The 13,617-nt window shown below is 42.2% G+C and overlaps 1 protein-coding gene across 1 annotated transcript in view; it reads left to right on the top strand.

Annotated features, from left to right (window-relative positions):
- LOC137930804 (uncharacterized) overlaps positions 1–13,617 on the top strand; it is a 57,408-nt gene that overhangs the window by 28,614 nt on the left and 15,177 nt on the right. The window contains exons 13-29 of the mRNA XM_068774154.1: positions 16–498; positions 570–1,052; positions 1,133–1,615; positions 1,687–2,169; positions 2,241–2,723; positions 2,817–3,299; positions 3,371–3,853; positions 3,945–4,427; positions 4,499–4,981; positions 5,053–5,535; positions 5,607–6,089; positions 6,161–6,643; positions 6,715–7,197; positions 7,278–7,760; positions 7,832–8,314; positions 8,394–8,876; positions 9,141–12,029. Coding sequence (XP_068630255.1) covers positions 16–498; positions 570–1,052; positions 1,133–1,615; positions 1,687–2,169; positions 2,241–2,723; positions 2,817–3,299; positions 3,371–3,853; positions 3,945–4,427; positions 4,499–4,981; positions 5,053–5,535; positions 5,607–6,089; positions 6,161–6,643; positions 6,715–7,197; positions 7,278–7,760; positions 7,832–8,314; positions 8,394–8,876; positions 9,141–12,029 — 10,617 coding nt within the window. The remainder of the gene's footprint in view (positions 1–15; positions 499–569; positions 1,053–1,132; positions 1,616–1,686; positions 2,170–2,240; positions 2,724–2,816; positions 3,300–3,370; positions 3,854–3,944; positions 4,428–4,498; positions 4,982–5,052; positions 5,536–5,606; positions 6,090–6,160; positions 6,644–6,714; positions 7,198–7,277; positions 7,761–7,831; positions 8,315–8,393; positions 8,877–9,140; positions 12,030–13,617) is intronic.

Raw genomic sequence — 13,617 nt, 5'->3', positions numbered from 1 at the left:
TTGTACTTGTTGTAGGTGCACTAGTCCAACACATTGAAGAATTTCTGTCCGAGGGCTGTGTTGAGTTAGTTAAAACATTACCCCTGCCGGCGATTGTTACGAATGCCGAGGAATGTATAAAAGTGGCCACAGAGCTCAAAGAAAGTATTGCTGCAGCTTCTGTGTCCCAAGACAACTCGTTGGCTGCACCGTCTCTGAAAGAGGCTGTGGACGAACACAATGCCGGCTTAGTGTTGGAGCTGCAACAGGCCGTTGCTGTCATACAGTCGGTAATTCAAGAAAACGCCGAGGAATTCTCATCACAATGTAAGGATGCTGATCTGCAACGTGTAGACAGTATCCTCGGTAATTTATCGTCAGACCTCATGGGAATCGTCTCGTCTGAACAAGTGACAGAACAGATTGCAGCCGTGAAACAGTCAGTCGAGGTACCGGATGCTGTTGCAGCGCCTGCAGAGATCACTGCGGAGAGTGGTAAATCAGAGGACACTAACTTAGGTATGTGTTATATTACTGTTATAAAAAGCCTTTCCCTGCCAGATTCTATATTTAATTTGTACTTGTTGTAGGTGCACTAGTCCAACACATTGAAGAATTTCTGTCCGAGGGCTGTGTTGAGTTAGTTAAAACATTACCCATGCCGGCAATTGTTACGAATGCCGAGGAATGTATAAAAGTGGCCACAGAGCTCAAAGAAAGTATTGCTGCAGCTTCTGTGTCCCAAGACAACTCGTTGGCTGCACCGTCTCTGAAAGAGGCTGTGGACGAACACAATGCCGGCTTAGTGTTGGAGCTGCAACAGGCCGTTGCTGTCATACAGTCGGTAATTCAAGAAAACGCCGAGGAATTCTCGTCACAATGTAAGGATGCTGATCTGCAACGTGTAGACAGTATCCTCAGTAATTTATCGTCAGACCTCATGGGAATCGTCTCGTCTGAACAAGTGAAAGAACAGATTGCAGCCGTGAAACAATCAGTCGAGGTACCGGATGCTGTCGCAGCGCCTGCAGAGATCATCGAGGAGAGTGTTAAATCAGAGGACACTAACTTAGGTATGCGTTATATTTCTGTTTTAAAAAAGCCTTTCCTTACAAGATTATGTATTTATATATACACTTTGTACTTGTTGTAGGTGCACTAGTCCAACACATTGAAGAATTTCTGTCCGAGGGCTGTGTTGAGTTAGTTAAGACATTACCCGTGCCGGCGATTGTTACGAATGCCGAGGAATGTATAAAAGTGGCCACAGAGCTCAAAGAAAGTATTGCTGCAGCTTCTGTGTCCCAAGACAACTCGTTGGCTGCACCGTCTCTGAAAGAGGCTGTGGACGAACACAATGCCGGCTTAGTATTGGAGCTGCAACAGGCCGTTGCTGTCATACAGTCGGTAATTAAAGAAAACGCCGAGGAATTCTCATCACAATGTAAGGATGCTGATCTGCAACGTGTAGACAGTATCCTCGGTAATTTATCGTCAGACCTCATGGGAATCGTCTCGTCTGAACAAGTGAAAGAACAGATTGCAGCCGTGAAACAGTCAGTCGAGGTACCGGATGCTGTTGCAGCGCCTGCAGAGATCACTGCGGAGAGTGGTAAATCAGAGGACACTAACTTAGGTATGTGTTATATTACTGTTATAAAAAGCCTTTCCCTGCCAGATTCTATATTTAATTTGTACTTGTTGTAGGTGCACTAGTCCAACACATTGAAGAATTTCTGTCCGAGGGCTGTGTTGAGTTAGTTAAGACATTACCCATGCCGGCGATTGTTACGAATGCCGAGGAATGTATAAAAGTGGCCACAGAGCTCAAAGAAAGTATTGCTGCAGCTTCTGTGTCCCAAGACAACTCGTTGGCTGCACCGTCTCTGAAAGAGGCTGTGGACGAACACAATGCCGGCTTAGTGTTGGAGCTGCAACAGGCCGTTGCTGTCATACAGTCGGTAATTCAAGAAAACGCCGAGGAATTCTCATCACAATGTAAGGATGCTGATCTGCAACGTGTAGACAGTATCCTCAGTAATTTATCGTCAAACCTCATGGGAATCGTCTCGTCTGAACAAGTGAAAGAACAGATTGCAGCCGTGAAACAATCAGTCGAGGTACCGGATGCTGTTGCAGCGCCTGCAGAGATCACTGCGGAGAGTGGTAAATCAGAGGACACTAACTTAGGTATGTGTTATATTACTGTTATAAAAAGCCTTTCCCTGCCAGATTCTATATTTACTTTGTACTTGTTGTAGGTGCACTAGTCCAACATATTGAAGAATTTCTGTCCGAGGGCTGTGTTGAGTTAGTTAAGACATTACCCGTGCCGGCGATTGTTACGAATGCCGAGGAATGTATAAAAGTGGCCACAGAGCTCAAAGAAAGTATTGCTGCAGCTTCTGTGTCCCAAGACAACTCGTTGGCTGCACCGTCTCTGAAAGAGGCTGTGGACGAACACAATGCCGGCTTAGTGTTGGAGCTGCAACAGGCCGTTGCTGTCATACAGTCGGTAATTCAAGAAAACGCCGAGGAATTCTCGTCACAATGTAAGGATGCTGATCTGCAACGTGTAGACAGTATCCTCAGTAATTTGTCGTCAGACCTCATGGAAATCGTCTCGTCTGAACAAGTGAAAGAACAGATTGCAGCCGTGAAACAATCAGTCGAGGGACCGGATGCTGTTGCAGCGCCTGCAGAGATCATCGCGGAGAGTGTTAAATTAGAGGACACTAACTTAGGTATGCGTTGTATTTCTGTTTTTAAAAGCCTTTCCTTGCTATGTTATGTATATATATATTATATTATTTATATACACTTTGTACTTGTTGTAGGTGCACTAGTCCAACACATTGAAGAATTTCTGTCCGAGGGCTGTGTTGAGTTAGTTAAGACATTACCCATGCCGGCGATTGTTACGAATGCCGAGGAATGTATAAAAGTGGCCACAGAGCTCAAAGAAAGTATTGCTGCAGCTTCTGTGTCCCAAGACAACTCGTTGGCTGCACCGTCTCTGAAAGAGGTTGTGGACGAACACAATGCCGGCTTAGTGTTGGAGCTGCAACAGGCCGTTGCTGTCATACAGTCGGTAATTCAAGAAAACGCCGAGGAATTCTCATCACAATGTAAGGATGCTGATCTGCAACGTGTAGACAGTATCCTCAGTAATTTATCGTCAGACCTCATGGGAATCGTCTCGTCTGAACAAGTGAAAGAACAGATTGCAGCCGTGAAACAATCAGTCGAGGCACCGGATGCTGTTGCAGCGCCTGCAGAGATCACTGCGGAGAGTGGTAAATCAGAGGACACTAACTTAGGTATGTGTTATATTACTGTTATAAAAAGCCTTTCCCTGCCAGATTCTATATTTACTTTGTACTTGTTGTAGGTGCACTAGTCCAACATATTGAAGAATTTCTGTCCGAGGGCTGTGTTGAGTTAGTTAAGACATTACCCGTGCCGGCGATTGTTACGAATGCCGAGGAATGTATAAAAGTGGCCACAGAGCTCAAAGAAAGTATTGCTGCAGCTTCTGTGTCCCAAGACAACTCGTTGGCTGCACCGTCTCTGAAAGAGGCTGTGGACGAACACAATGCCGGCTTAGTGTTGGAGCTGCAACAGGCCGTTGCTGTCATACAGTCGGTAATTCAAGAAAACGCCGAGGAATTCTCATCACAATGTAAGGATGCTGATCTGCAACGTGTAGACAGTATCCTCAGTAATTTGTCGTCAGACCTCATGGGAATTGTCTCGTCTGAACAAGTAAAAGAACAGATTGCAGCCGTGAAACAATCAGTCGAGATACCGGATGCTGTTGCAGCGCCTGCAGAGATCATCGCGGAGAGTGTTAAATCAGAGGACACTAAGTTAGGTATGCGTTGTATTTCTGTTTTTAAAAGCCTTTCCTTGCTATGTTATGTATATATATTATATTATTTATATACACTTTGTACTTGTTGTAGGTGCACTAGTCCAACACATTGAAGAATTTCTGTCCGAGGGCTGTGTTGAGTTAGTTAAGACATTACCCATGCCGGCGATTGTTACGAATGCCGAGGAATGTATAAAAGTGGCCACAGAGCTCAAAGAAAGTATTGCTGCAGCTTCTGTGTCCCAAGACAACTCGTTGGCTGCACCGTCTCTGAAAGAGGCTGTGGACGAACACAATGCCGGCTTAGTGTTGGAGCTGCAACAGGCCGTTGCTGTCATACAGTCGGTAATTCAAGAAAACGCCGAGGAATTCTCGTCACAATGTAAGGATGCTGATCTGCAACGTGTAGACAGTATCCTCAGTAATTTGTCGTCAGACCTCATGGAAATCGTCTCGTCTGAACAAGTGAAAGAACAGATTGCAGCCGTGAAACAATCAGTCGAGGTATCGGATGCTGTTGCAGCGCCTGCAAAGATCACTGCGGAGAGTGGTAAATCAGAGGACACTAACTTAGGTATGTTTTATATTACTTTTATAAAAAGCCTTTCCCTGCCAGATTCTATATTTACTTTGTACTTGTTGTAGGTGCACTAGTCCAACATATTGAAGAATTTCTGTCCGAGGGCTGTGTTGAGTTAGTTAAAACATTACCCATGCCGGCAATTGTTACGAATGCCGAGGAATGTATAAAAGTGGCCACAGAGCTCAAAGAAAGTATTGCTGCAGCTTCTATGTCCCAAGACAACTCGTTGGCTGCACCGTCGCTGAAAGAGGCTGTGGACGAACACAATGCCGGCTTAGTGTTGGAGCTGCAACAGGCCGTTGCTGTCATACAGTCGGTAATTCAAGAAAACGCCGAGGAATTCTCGTCACAATGTAAGGATGCTGATCTGCAACGTGTAGACAGTATCCTCAGTAATTTATCGTCAGACCTCATAGGAATCGTCTCGTCTGAACAAGTGAAAGAACAGATTGCAGCCGTGAAACAATCAGTCGAGGTACCGGATGCTGTCGCAGCGCCTGCAGAGATCATCGAGGAGAGTGTTAAATCAGAGGACACTAAGTTAGGTATGTTTTATATTACTTTTATAAAAAGCCTTTCCCTGCCAGATTCTATATTTACTTTGTACTTGTTGTAGGTGCACTAGTCCAACACATTGAAGAATTTCTGTCCGAGGGCTGTGTTGAGTTAGTTAAGACATTACCCATGCCGGCGATTGTTACGAATGCCGAGGAATGTATAAAAGTGGCCACAGAGCTCAAAGAAAGTATTGCTGCAGCTTCTGTGTCCCAAGACAACTCGTTGGCTGCACCGTCTCTGAAAGAGGTTGTGGACGAACACAATGCCGGCTTAGTGTTGGAGCTGCAACAGGCCGTTGCTGTCATACAGTCGGTAATTCAAGAAAACGCCGAGGAATTCTCATCACAATGTAAGGATGCTGATCTGCAACGTGTAGACAGTATCCTCAGTAATTTATCGTCAGACCTCATGGGAATCGTCTCGTCTGAACAAGTGAAAGAACAGATTGCAGCCGTGAAACAATCAGTCGAGGTACCGGATGCTGTTGCAGCGCCTGCAGAGATCACTGCGGAGAGTGGTAAATCAGAGGACACTAACTTAGGTATGTGTTATATTACTGTTATAAAAAGCCTTTCCCTGCCAGATTCTATATTTACTTTGTACTTGTTGTAGGTGCACTAGTCCAACACATTGAAGAATTTCTGTCCGAGGGCTGTGTTGAGTTAGTTAAGACATTACCCATGCCGGCGATTGTTACGAATGCCGAGGAATGTATAAAAGTGGCCACAGAGCTCAAAGAAAGTATTGCTGCAGCTTCTGTGTCCCAAGACAACTCGTTGGCTGCACCGTCTCTGAAAGAGGCTGTGGACGAACACAATGCCGGCTTAGTGTTGGAGCTGCAACAGGCCGTTGCTGTCATACAGTCGGTAATTCAAGAAAACGCCGAGGAATTCTCATCACAATGTAAGGATGCTGATCTGCAACGTGTAGACAGTATCCTCAGTAATTTATCGTCAGACCTCATGGGAATCGTCTCGTCTGAACAAGTGAAAGAACAGATTGCAGCCGTGAAACAATCAGTCGAGGTACCGGATGCTGTTGCAGCGCCTGCAGAGATCACTGCGGAGAGTGGTAAATCAGAGGACACTAACTTAGGTATGTGTTATATTACTGTTATAAAAAGCCTTTCCCTGCCAGATTCTATATTTACTTTGTACTTGTTGTAGGTGCACTAGTCCAACACATTGAAGAATTTCTGTCCGAGGGCTGTGTTGAGTTAGTTAAGACATTACCCATGCCGGCGATTGTTACGAATGCCGAGGAATGTATAAAAGTGGCCACAGAGCTCAAAGAAAGTATTGCTGCAGCTTCTGTGTCCCAAGACAACTCGTTGGCTGCACCGTCTCTGAAAGAGGTTGTGGACGAACACAATGCCGGCTTAGTGTTGGAGCTGCAACAGGCCGTTGCTGTCATACAGTCGGTAATTCAAGAAAACGCCGAGGAATTCTCATCACAATGTAAGGATGCTGATCTGCAACGTGTAGACAGTATCCTCAGTAATTTGTCGTCAGACCTCATGGGAATCGTCTCGTCTGAACAAGTGAAAGAACAGATTGCAGCCGTGAAACAATCAGTCGAGGCACCGGATGCTGTTGCAGCGCCTGCAGAGATCACTGCGGAGAGTGGTAAATCAGAGGACACTAACTTAGGTGTGTGTTATATTACTGTTATAAAAAGCCTTTCCCTGCCAGATTCTATATTTACTTTGTACTTGTTGTAGGTGCACTAGTCCAACATATTGAAGAATTTCTGTCCGAGGGCTGTGTTGAGTTAGTTAAGACATTACCCGTGCCGGCGATTGTTACGAATGCCGAGGAATGTATAAAAGTGGCCACAGAGCTCAAAGAAAGTATTGCTGCAGCTTCTGTGTCCCAAGACAACTCGTTGGCTGCACCGTCTCTGAAAGAGGCTGTGGACGAACACAATGCCGGCTTAGTGTTGGAGCTGCAACAGGCCGTTGCTGTCATACAGTCGGTAATTCAAGAAAACGCCGAGGAATTCTCGTCACAATGTAAGGATGCTGATCTGCAACGTGTAGACAGTATCCTCAGTAATTTATCGTCAGACCTCATGGGAATCGTCTCGTCTGAACAAGTGAAAGAACAGATTGCAGCCGTGAAACAATCAGTCGAGGTACCGGATGCTGTCGCAGCGCCTGCAGAGATCATCGAGGAGAGTGTTAAATCAGAGGACACTAACTTAGGTATGCGTTATATTTCTGTTTTAAAAAAGCCTTTCCTTACAAGATTATGTTTTTATATATACACTTTGTACTTGTTGTAGGTGCACTAGTCCAACACATTGAAGAATTTCTGTCCGAGGGCTGTGTTGAGTTAGTTAAGACATTACCCGTGCCGGCGATTGTTACGAATGCCGAGGAATGTATAAAAGTGGCCACAGAGCTCAAAGAAAGTATTGCTGCAGCTTCTGTGTCCCAAGACAACTCGTTGGCTGCACCGTCTCTGAAAGAGGCTGTGGACGAACACAATGCCGGCTTAGTGTTGGAGCTGCAACAGGCCGTTGCTGTCATACAGTCGGTAATTCAAGAAAACGCCGAGGAATTCTCGTCACAATGTAAGGATGCTGATCTGCAACGTGTAGACAGTATCCTCAGTAATTTATCGTCAGACCTCATAGGAATCGTCTCGTCTGAACAAGTGAAAGAACAGATTGCAGCCGTGAAACAATCAGTCGAGGTACCGGATGCTGTTGCAGCGCCTGCAAAGATCACTGCGGAGAGTGGTAAATCAGAGGACACTAACTTAGGTATGTGTTATATTACTGTTATAAAAAGCCTTTCCCTGCCAGATTCTATATTTACTTTGTACTTGTTGTAGGTGCACTAGTCCATCATATTGAAGAATTTCTGTCCGAGGGCTGTGTTGAGTTAGTTAAGACATTACCCGTGCCGGCGATTGTTACGAATGCCGAGGAATGTATAAAAGTGGCCACAGAGCTCAAAGAAAGTATTGCTGCAGCTTCTGTGTCCCAAGACAACTCGTTGGCTGCACCGTCTCTGAAAGAGGCTGTGGACGAACACAATGCCGGCTTAGTGTTGGAGCTGCAACAGGCCGTTGCTGTCATACAGTCGGTAATTCAAGAAAACGCCGAGGAATTCTCGTCACAATGTAAGGATGCTAATCTGCAACGTGTAGACAGTATCCTCAGTAATTTATCGTCAGACCTCATGGGAATCGTCTCGTCTGAACAAGTGAAAGAACAGATTGCAACCGTGAAACAATCAGTCGAGGGACCGGATGCTGTTGCAGCGCCTGCAGAGATCATCGCGGAGAGTGTTAAATCAGAGGACGCTAACTTAGGTATGTGTTATATTTCTGTTTTAAAAAGCCTTTCCTTGCAAGATTATGTATATATATATACACTTTGTACTTGTTGTAGGTGCACTAGTCCAACACATTGAAGAATTTCTGTCTGAGGACTGTGTTGATTTAGTTAAGACATTACCCATGCCGGCGATTGTTACGAATGCTGAGGAATGTATAAAAGTGGCCACAGAGCTCAAAGAAAGTATTGCTGCTGCATCTGTATCTCCCGATAAATTATTGGCAGCAAAGTCTTTGAATGAGACAGTGGCCAAATACAACGCCGGCCTGGTATTGGATCTGCAACAGGCTGTTTCTGTCACGCAATCGGTGATTCATGAAAACGCTGAAGAATTCTCTTCTCAGGTTAAGGATGCTGACATGCTACAAGTGGAGAGTACCTTAACAGATATCATGTCACCAATTTCACCCGCTCAAGTGAAGGAACAATCAGTTAATGTTAAACAACCTGGACATGTTCCACATAGTGTTGAAATATCTGCTGAGATTGCTTTGGGAAGATCTCCAGATGTCGATAAGATAGATGTTACAAATATAGGTAATTTATTAGTTTTTTTGTTACTCGGTTCGTATAAACATATGTGTTTTTTTATTACGATAGGATGGTTTTGTAATATAAATAGTAATTTCGTTACTATCTGTTTACGTTTCGAAAATTAACTAGTTTTTTAGTCCTTACGTTATTGAACTTTTTAAGTGTAATTTTGTTCATTTTGGGACAAATATCTACATAATACGGTCAAAAAGAGTTAGTGAAAATAATTTTTCAATTTAAAATATACATAATTCATCGCTATTACAGAAAACGAAACAAAAGATGGCTCACTTCAAAAGTTAAATCGCTTGCTTCGAGAAGTTTGCGATAAAATTAATATGTCAGCAGCTGTAAGAACTTTGGATGATGTTGAAATTTTGCAAGATACTCTTGATGAAATTCAAGCTATTATCATTGAATTAAAACGGGATTTTGACAGATCTGTCAACGATACTCTTAGTGAAGCTCTGGAAGACTTGGAATGCAGTGTGAGAAGTGTTCAACTTCAGATAAATGAAGATAGTTCTACGGAACTTCTCAAAGAAGCCTGCGCCAGTTTGCAATTACTCGTAAATAACATGTGCGAAATACAGAAAGTTCAAATGATTCAAACTTTAACATATGAAACAAATTTGGAAAATATCATTCGTTCATGTGCCTCAGACTCAGAGATCACAGTTAATTTACTAGAATCAGGATTAAATTTTAAACACATCGATCAAACCGAATATGGGACACTTTTGCAGGATTTTAACAATTTAAAGAACATAATTAAATCATTAAAGTCAATTTTTTATGAAAATACTGAAACATTGATTGAGAAAGGTATTGAAATAATGAATAGCATCGATCAGGTGGAAGAGCGTGTTTTTGCTTTAGAAAAGAAAATAGATACTATTAAAAACCTGAATCTTCCTAATAAAGATAGTATGATAACTGCTATTCATTCAGTTTATAGCACTATTTCGAATATGAGAAGTGCAATAATGAGTGTACAGAAACATTATATGTTCGAAAATTATGGGAAACCGTCGGAACTTATTTTAACCGCTCTAAAATCTGTGCATGAAATAGCAAATGAATTCGATGATAAATGGAAAAAATTAGCGAAATCCTTACGAAAAGTTCTTAATCATTTCGAAGATATTAAATTTTATATAAATTTAGACAAAACTGCGAGATTGCCTAATGATTCAGCTTTCACAAAAATAATTTTACGTGATCTTAATAGCATAATCAAGGAATTGATCTTGGATAATAAAATTCCGGTTACTACAACTCTAGAGGAAGATACAAAATTGACACTAAATTGTATTGAAGATAATCTAAATAAAATGGAATGCCAAGCAAACTTGGAAGTCAAAGACAAGATACCAATTTTTAAAAGTGTTGCGCAGAACATATATTCTTTGGCAGAGTCTATAAAAGAGTATCTTTTAATAGACAAAAGGTACACAAATGAAAATCTTAAAGATACAGAATTCAGTTTGGAAAGACATACTGTCGATTCTCCTGTCCCTTCAAGTGCAGTAGAAATTAATTTTGTACATGAATCGCAGAATGTAGAAAAAAGTGGAAGCGTTCATAGTGATGCAAATTTTGAATCGGAATCAAACACGGAAAACCTTAATATTAATACTTATTTACCTGACTTTGCTTTGCATGTTATACCTGAGACTTTATTAACTATAAATATACCAGAAGCATTTATTTTAAAATTAGAAGAAACGAGGCCTTTGGCGGTGTTATTACCGCAAAAGATTGAAACACATGTTTTATACGAAGTTCAGGTTTCTGAAGCGATGAAAGATCATTTGTCAGAGGCTAAAAAAACCGAAGACGAAGCAATAATCTGTGATATAAATAAATTAAATAATAATATACTCGAATCCATTCAAACTAAAGAAAGTGTTGTTGGTGATTCTAATGAAAAGTTGATGTCTGATCAAAATTGTTCTACACTAAATTATGAAAAAGATTTTATTAAGGAAGAGAAAGCGTCTATAGAATCTCTTAATAGGGAACGAAGAATAGAAAATGTTAGGGAAGAATCTAGGAAATCTCTTGATATTGATTCAAACGCGAGTATTGATATACAGAAGCGGACTGACCCATTAGGTCTTAAAGAAAATGAAAATGATACACGTGAACAAATTAATAAAAGTCAACGATATTCAGAAACATTTGGAACGCAAACAAATGAAGTCCCTAATGTTAAAAACGAATTTCAATTTGATGATCATCATGATAATTTAAATAATTTGTCAAGCAAAACGCCGCAAAATGCGTATTTATTATCAAATAGTAAGACAGGGGAAGAAGTAGACAATTTGGTTACAACTGACTCTAGGGGCAGTGTAAAAGACCTCAGAGAGGTGTCCTCAGAATTACCAAAAACTACTGAAGACATGCTTAACATGAGTGAAATCAGGCGAATTGAAGTAAACAATTTTAAAGATCGTGATCGTGATCAAATTCCCGAACACAGTAAACATTCTAACGCTGACACAGAATGTATATCGAATAGCCGGCCGCTGTTTGTAGAACATACAAAAAAAGATTATGAAAATGACTTTTTAAAACCGCCATCTTATATAAGGAAAACATTTAAAACTGATTATCAAGTATCAGATATAGAAACTGCTTCAAGTAGCTCATTCTATAAAGCCCAAACGTTATTGCCACAATACAAATCAAATATGTCACCATACTCTTCTAATAACTATGGAGAAAATAAATATGAAGGAGACTTAAAAAAGAAAACTTCAAACATGCCCCAAAATGTCTCAAAAGAAAACAGATCTAATATTTTTAGAGAAAATAAGAGAAAACCCACTTTTTCGACGCATCTTACTGACAGGAAGGCTGTAGAAGGCTCAAGAGTCAAACTTACGTGTAGTGTTTTAACTTCAGCAGAACCAAACATTGTTTGGTATAAGAACGGTGTACCTCTGAATAATAAACTGAAATATAAAACTAAAAACATAGATGGACTATTAACAATGGAAGTGCTAAATGCTACTCCGAGTGATTCGGCTGAGTATAGCTGTACTGTAGAAACGGAAAGTGGAACTGTTAGTACTTCGGCAAATTTGAAAGTCTATCCCAGTTTTGAGGCATCTCCAATACCACCAACTTTTACGCGGTCCATAAGAGGTAATTTTTTTTTCAATTTATTGATAACAAACAACTAACAAAGAACTCACGGACATTAACAATTAAAATAAATTCCGAGCAAATAAAATATTATTTTGTGTTTGGCGATAACACAATATGAATGACACATTGCCAGGCGTTCGCAGATGACATTGTGCTGGTCTTCTCCGGGCAGAAGGCCTAGGACATCTCGAGCCGAGCCAATGCAGTTCTCGCCCATGTTCATGGATGGGGAGTCAAAAATAAGCTGAGATTTGCACCACACAAAACAAATGTGATGGTGCTAACCAATAAGCTGAAGTATGACTACCCATTACTGAACATGGGAGGTGAGCCGCTTGGCCGGACTCGGGAGGTCCGGATACTAGGCCTCACAGCTGACGATAGGCTCACGTCCAACACTCATGTGAAGAACGTGAGCAAGAAGGCACAGGGCCTCTATCGTTAACTGTGCAGGGCTGCTAAAGTATCTTGGGGGCCTGAACTCGGAGGTGATCAGAGCGATGTATCTGGCGGTGATCAAGCCGATTATTATGTATGCGGCGAGTGTATGGGCGCCGGCGGCTAGGAAGCTGCTGGTACGCAGGCAGTTGGACGTGGTCCAGAGGTGCTTCGCACAGAAGATCGCCAGGACCCATAGGACCGCGTCCCTGAACTCGGCCCTTATCCTTGCCAGGCTGCTTCCTCCAGACCTTAGGGTCCAAGAAGCAGCCCATTTATTTGAAATAAAACGGAGTTACTTTCGGCAAGTGGTAGGGGACCGGGACCTGGAGTTGCCGGTCAGCTACCTAAGACTTCCACACCCATTTGGACAGTTTGGTGTGGAATTCTGCTGCCTGGAGGTGGGTGAGGAGGCCGCGGTAGGCCGGACGCAGTCGCGGCCTACCGCGCGCTCCGTAGCATGGAGGTAGACGCGGTCTTGGTCCGTCTCTTCACGGGGCACGGGGGGTTCTCTGTGTGCCTTCATAGGTTTAAGCTCAGGGAGGACCCATCGTGCTTCTGTGAACCGGGCGTGGACCAGACCGCGATCCACCTGGTAGCAGAATGTCCCGCATTTGGAGGGCTTCGATAGGAGACCGAATGCCGGCTAGGCAAAAAGATAGAGGAGGCAACACTTGCCTCCATTATAATGGAAAAGGATGAAAGAGAGTGCGACTTCAAATTCTTTAGGAAAGTTGCACAATTCACAATAGACAGGAACAAAACATAGGTGGATAAAACATTGTAAAGTTATTAAAATAGATTCATTGATATCAACAAAAAATTGTAAAATAAATCCGAGATAAAATTGATGTACACGAGAAAATAATTAAACCAATTAAAACTGATACTGTAATAGAAATGGATAACTGAAGTGTTTGAGGATGTACGAAAGGAATGGAATGATTCAGAAAGGAAGATGGGATTGTAGAATGATAGAAGGAGGAAAAAAAGATATTGTGTACTATGGAAGACGAGAACGAAAATAAAAATTTAAGTGAAAAAATTATTAAGCAATACAAAACCAACAGGGTTTTACCCAATTAAATAGGGGGTGGAAGGAGAGGTCCCTAATAGCGGGGGCCACAAAAAATAAACACAATATGCA

The sequence above is a fragment of the Battus philenor genome, unplaced genomic scaffold (genome assembly GCF_028537555.1).
Source record: "Battus philenor isolate CCGP_79_NKW_IND1 unplaced genomic scaffold, ilBatPhil1.0.hap1 SCAF_1, whole genome shotgun sequence".
Lineage (NCBI taxonomy): Eukaryota > Metazoa > Arthropoda > Insecta > Lepidoptera > Papilionidae > Battus > Battus philenor.
The sequence above is the reverse complement of the archived record's forward strand: the minus strand, read 5'-3'. Positions and strand labels throughout refer to the sequence as shown.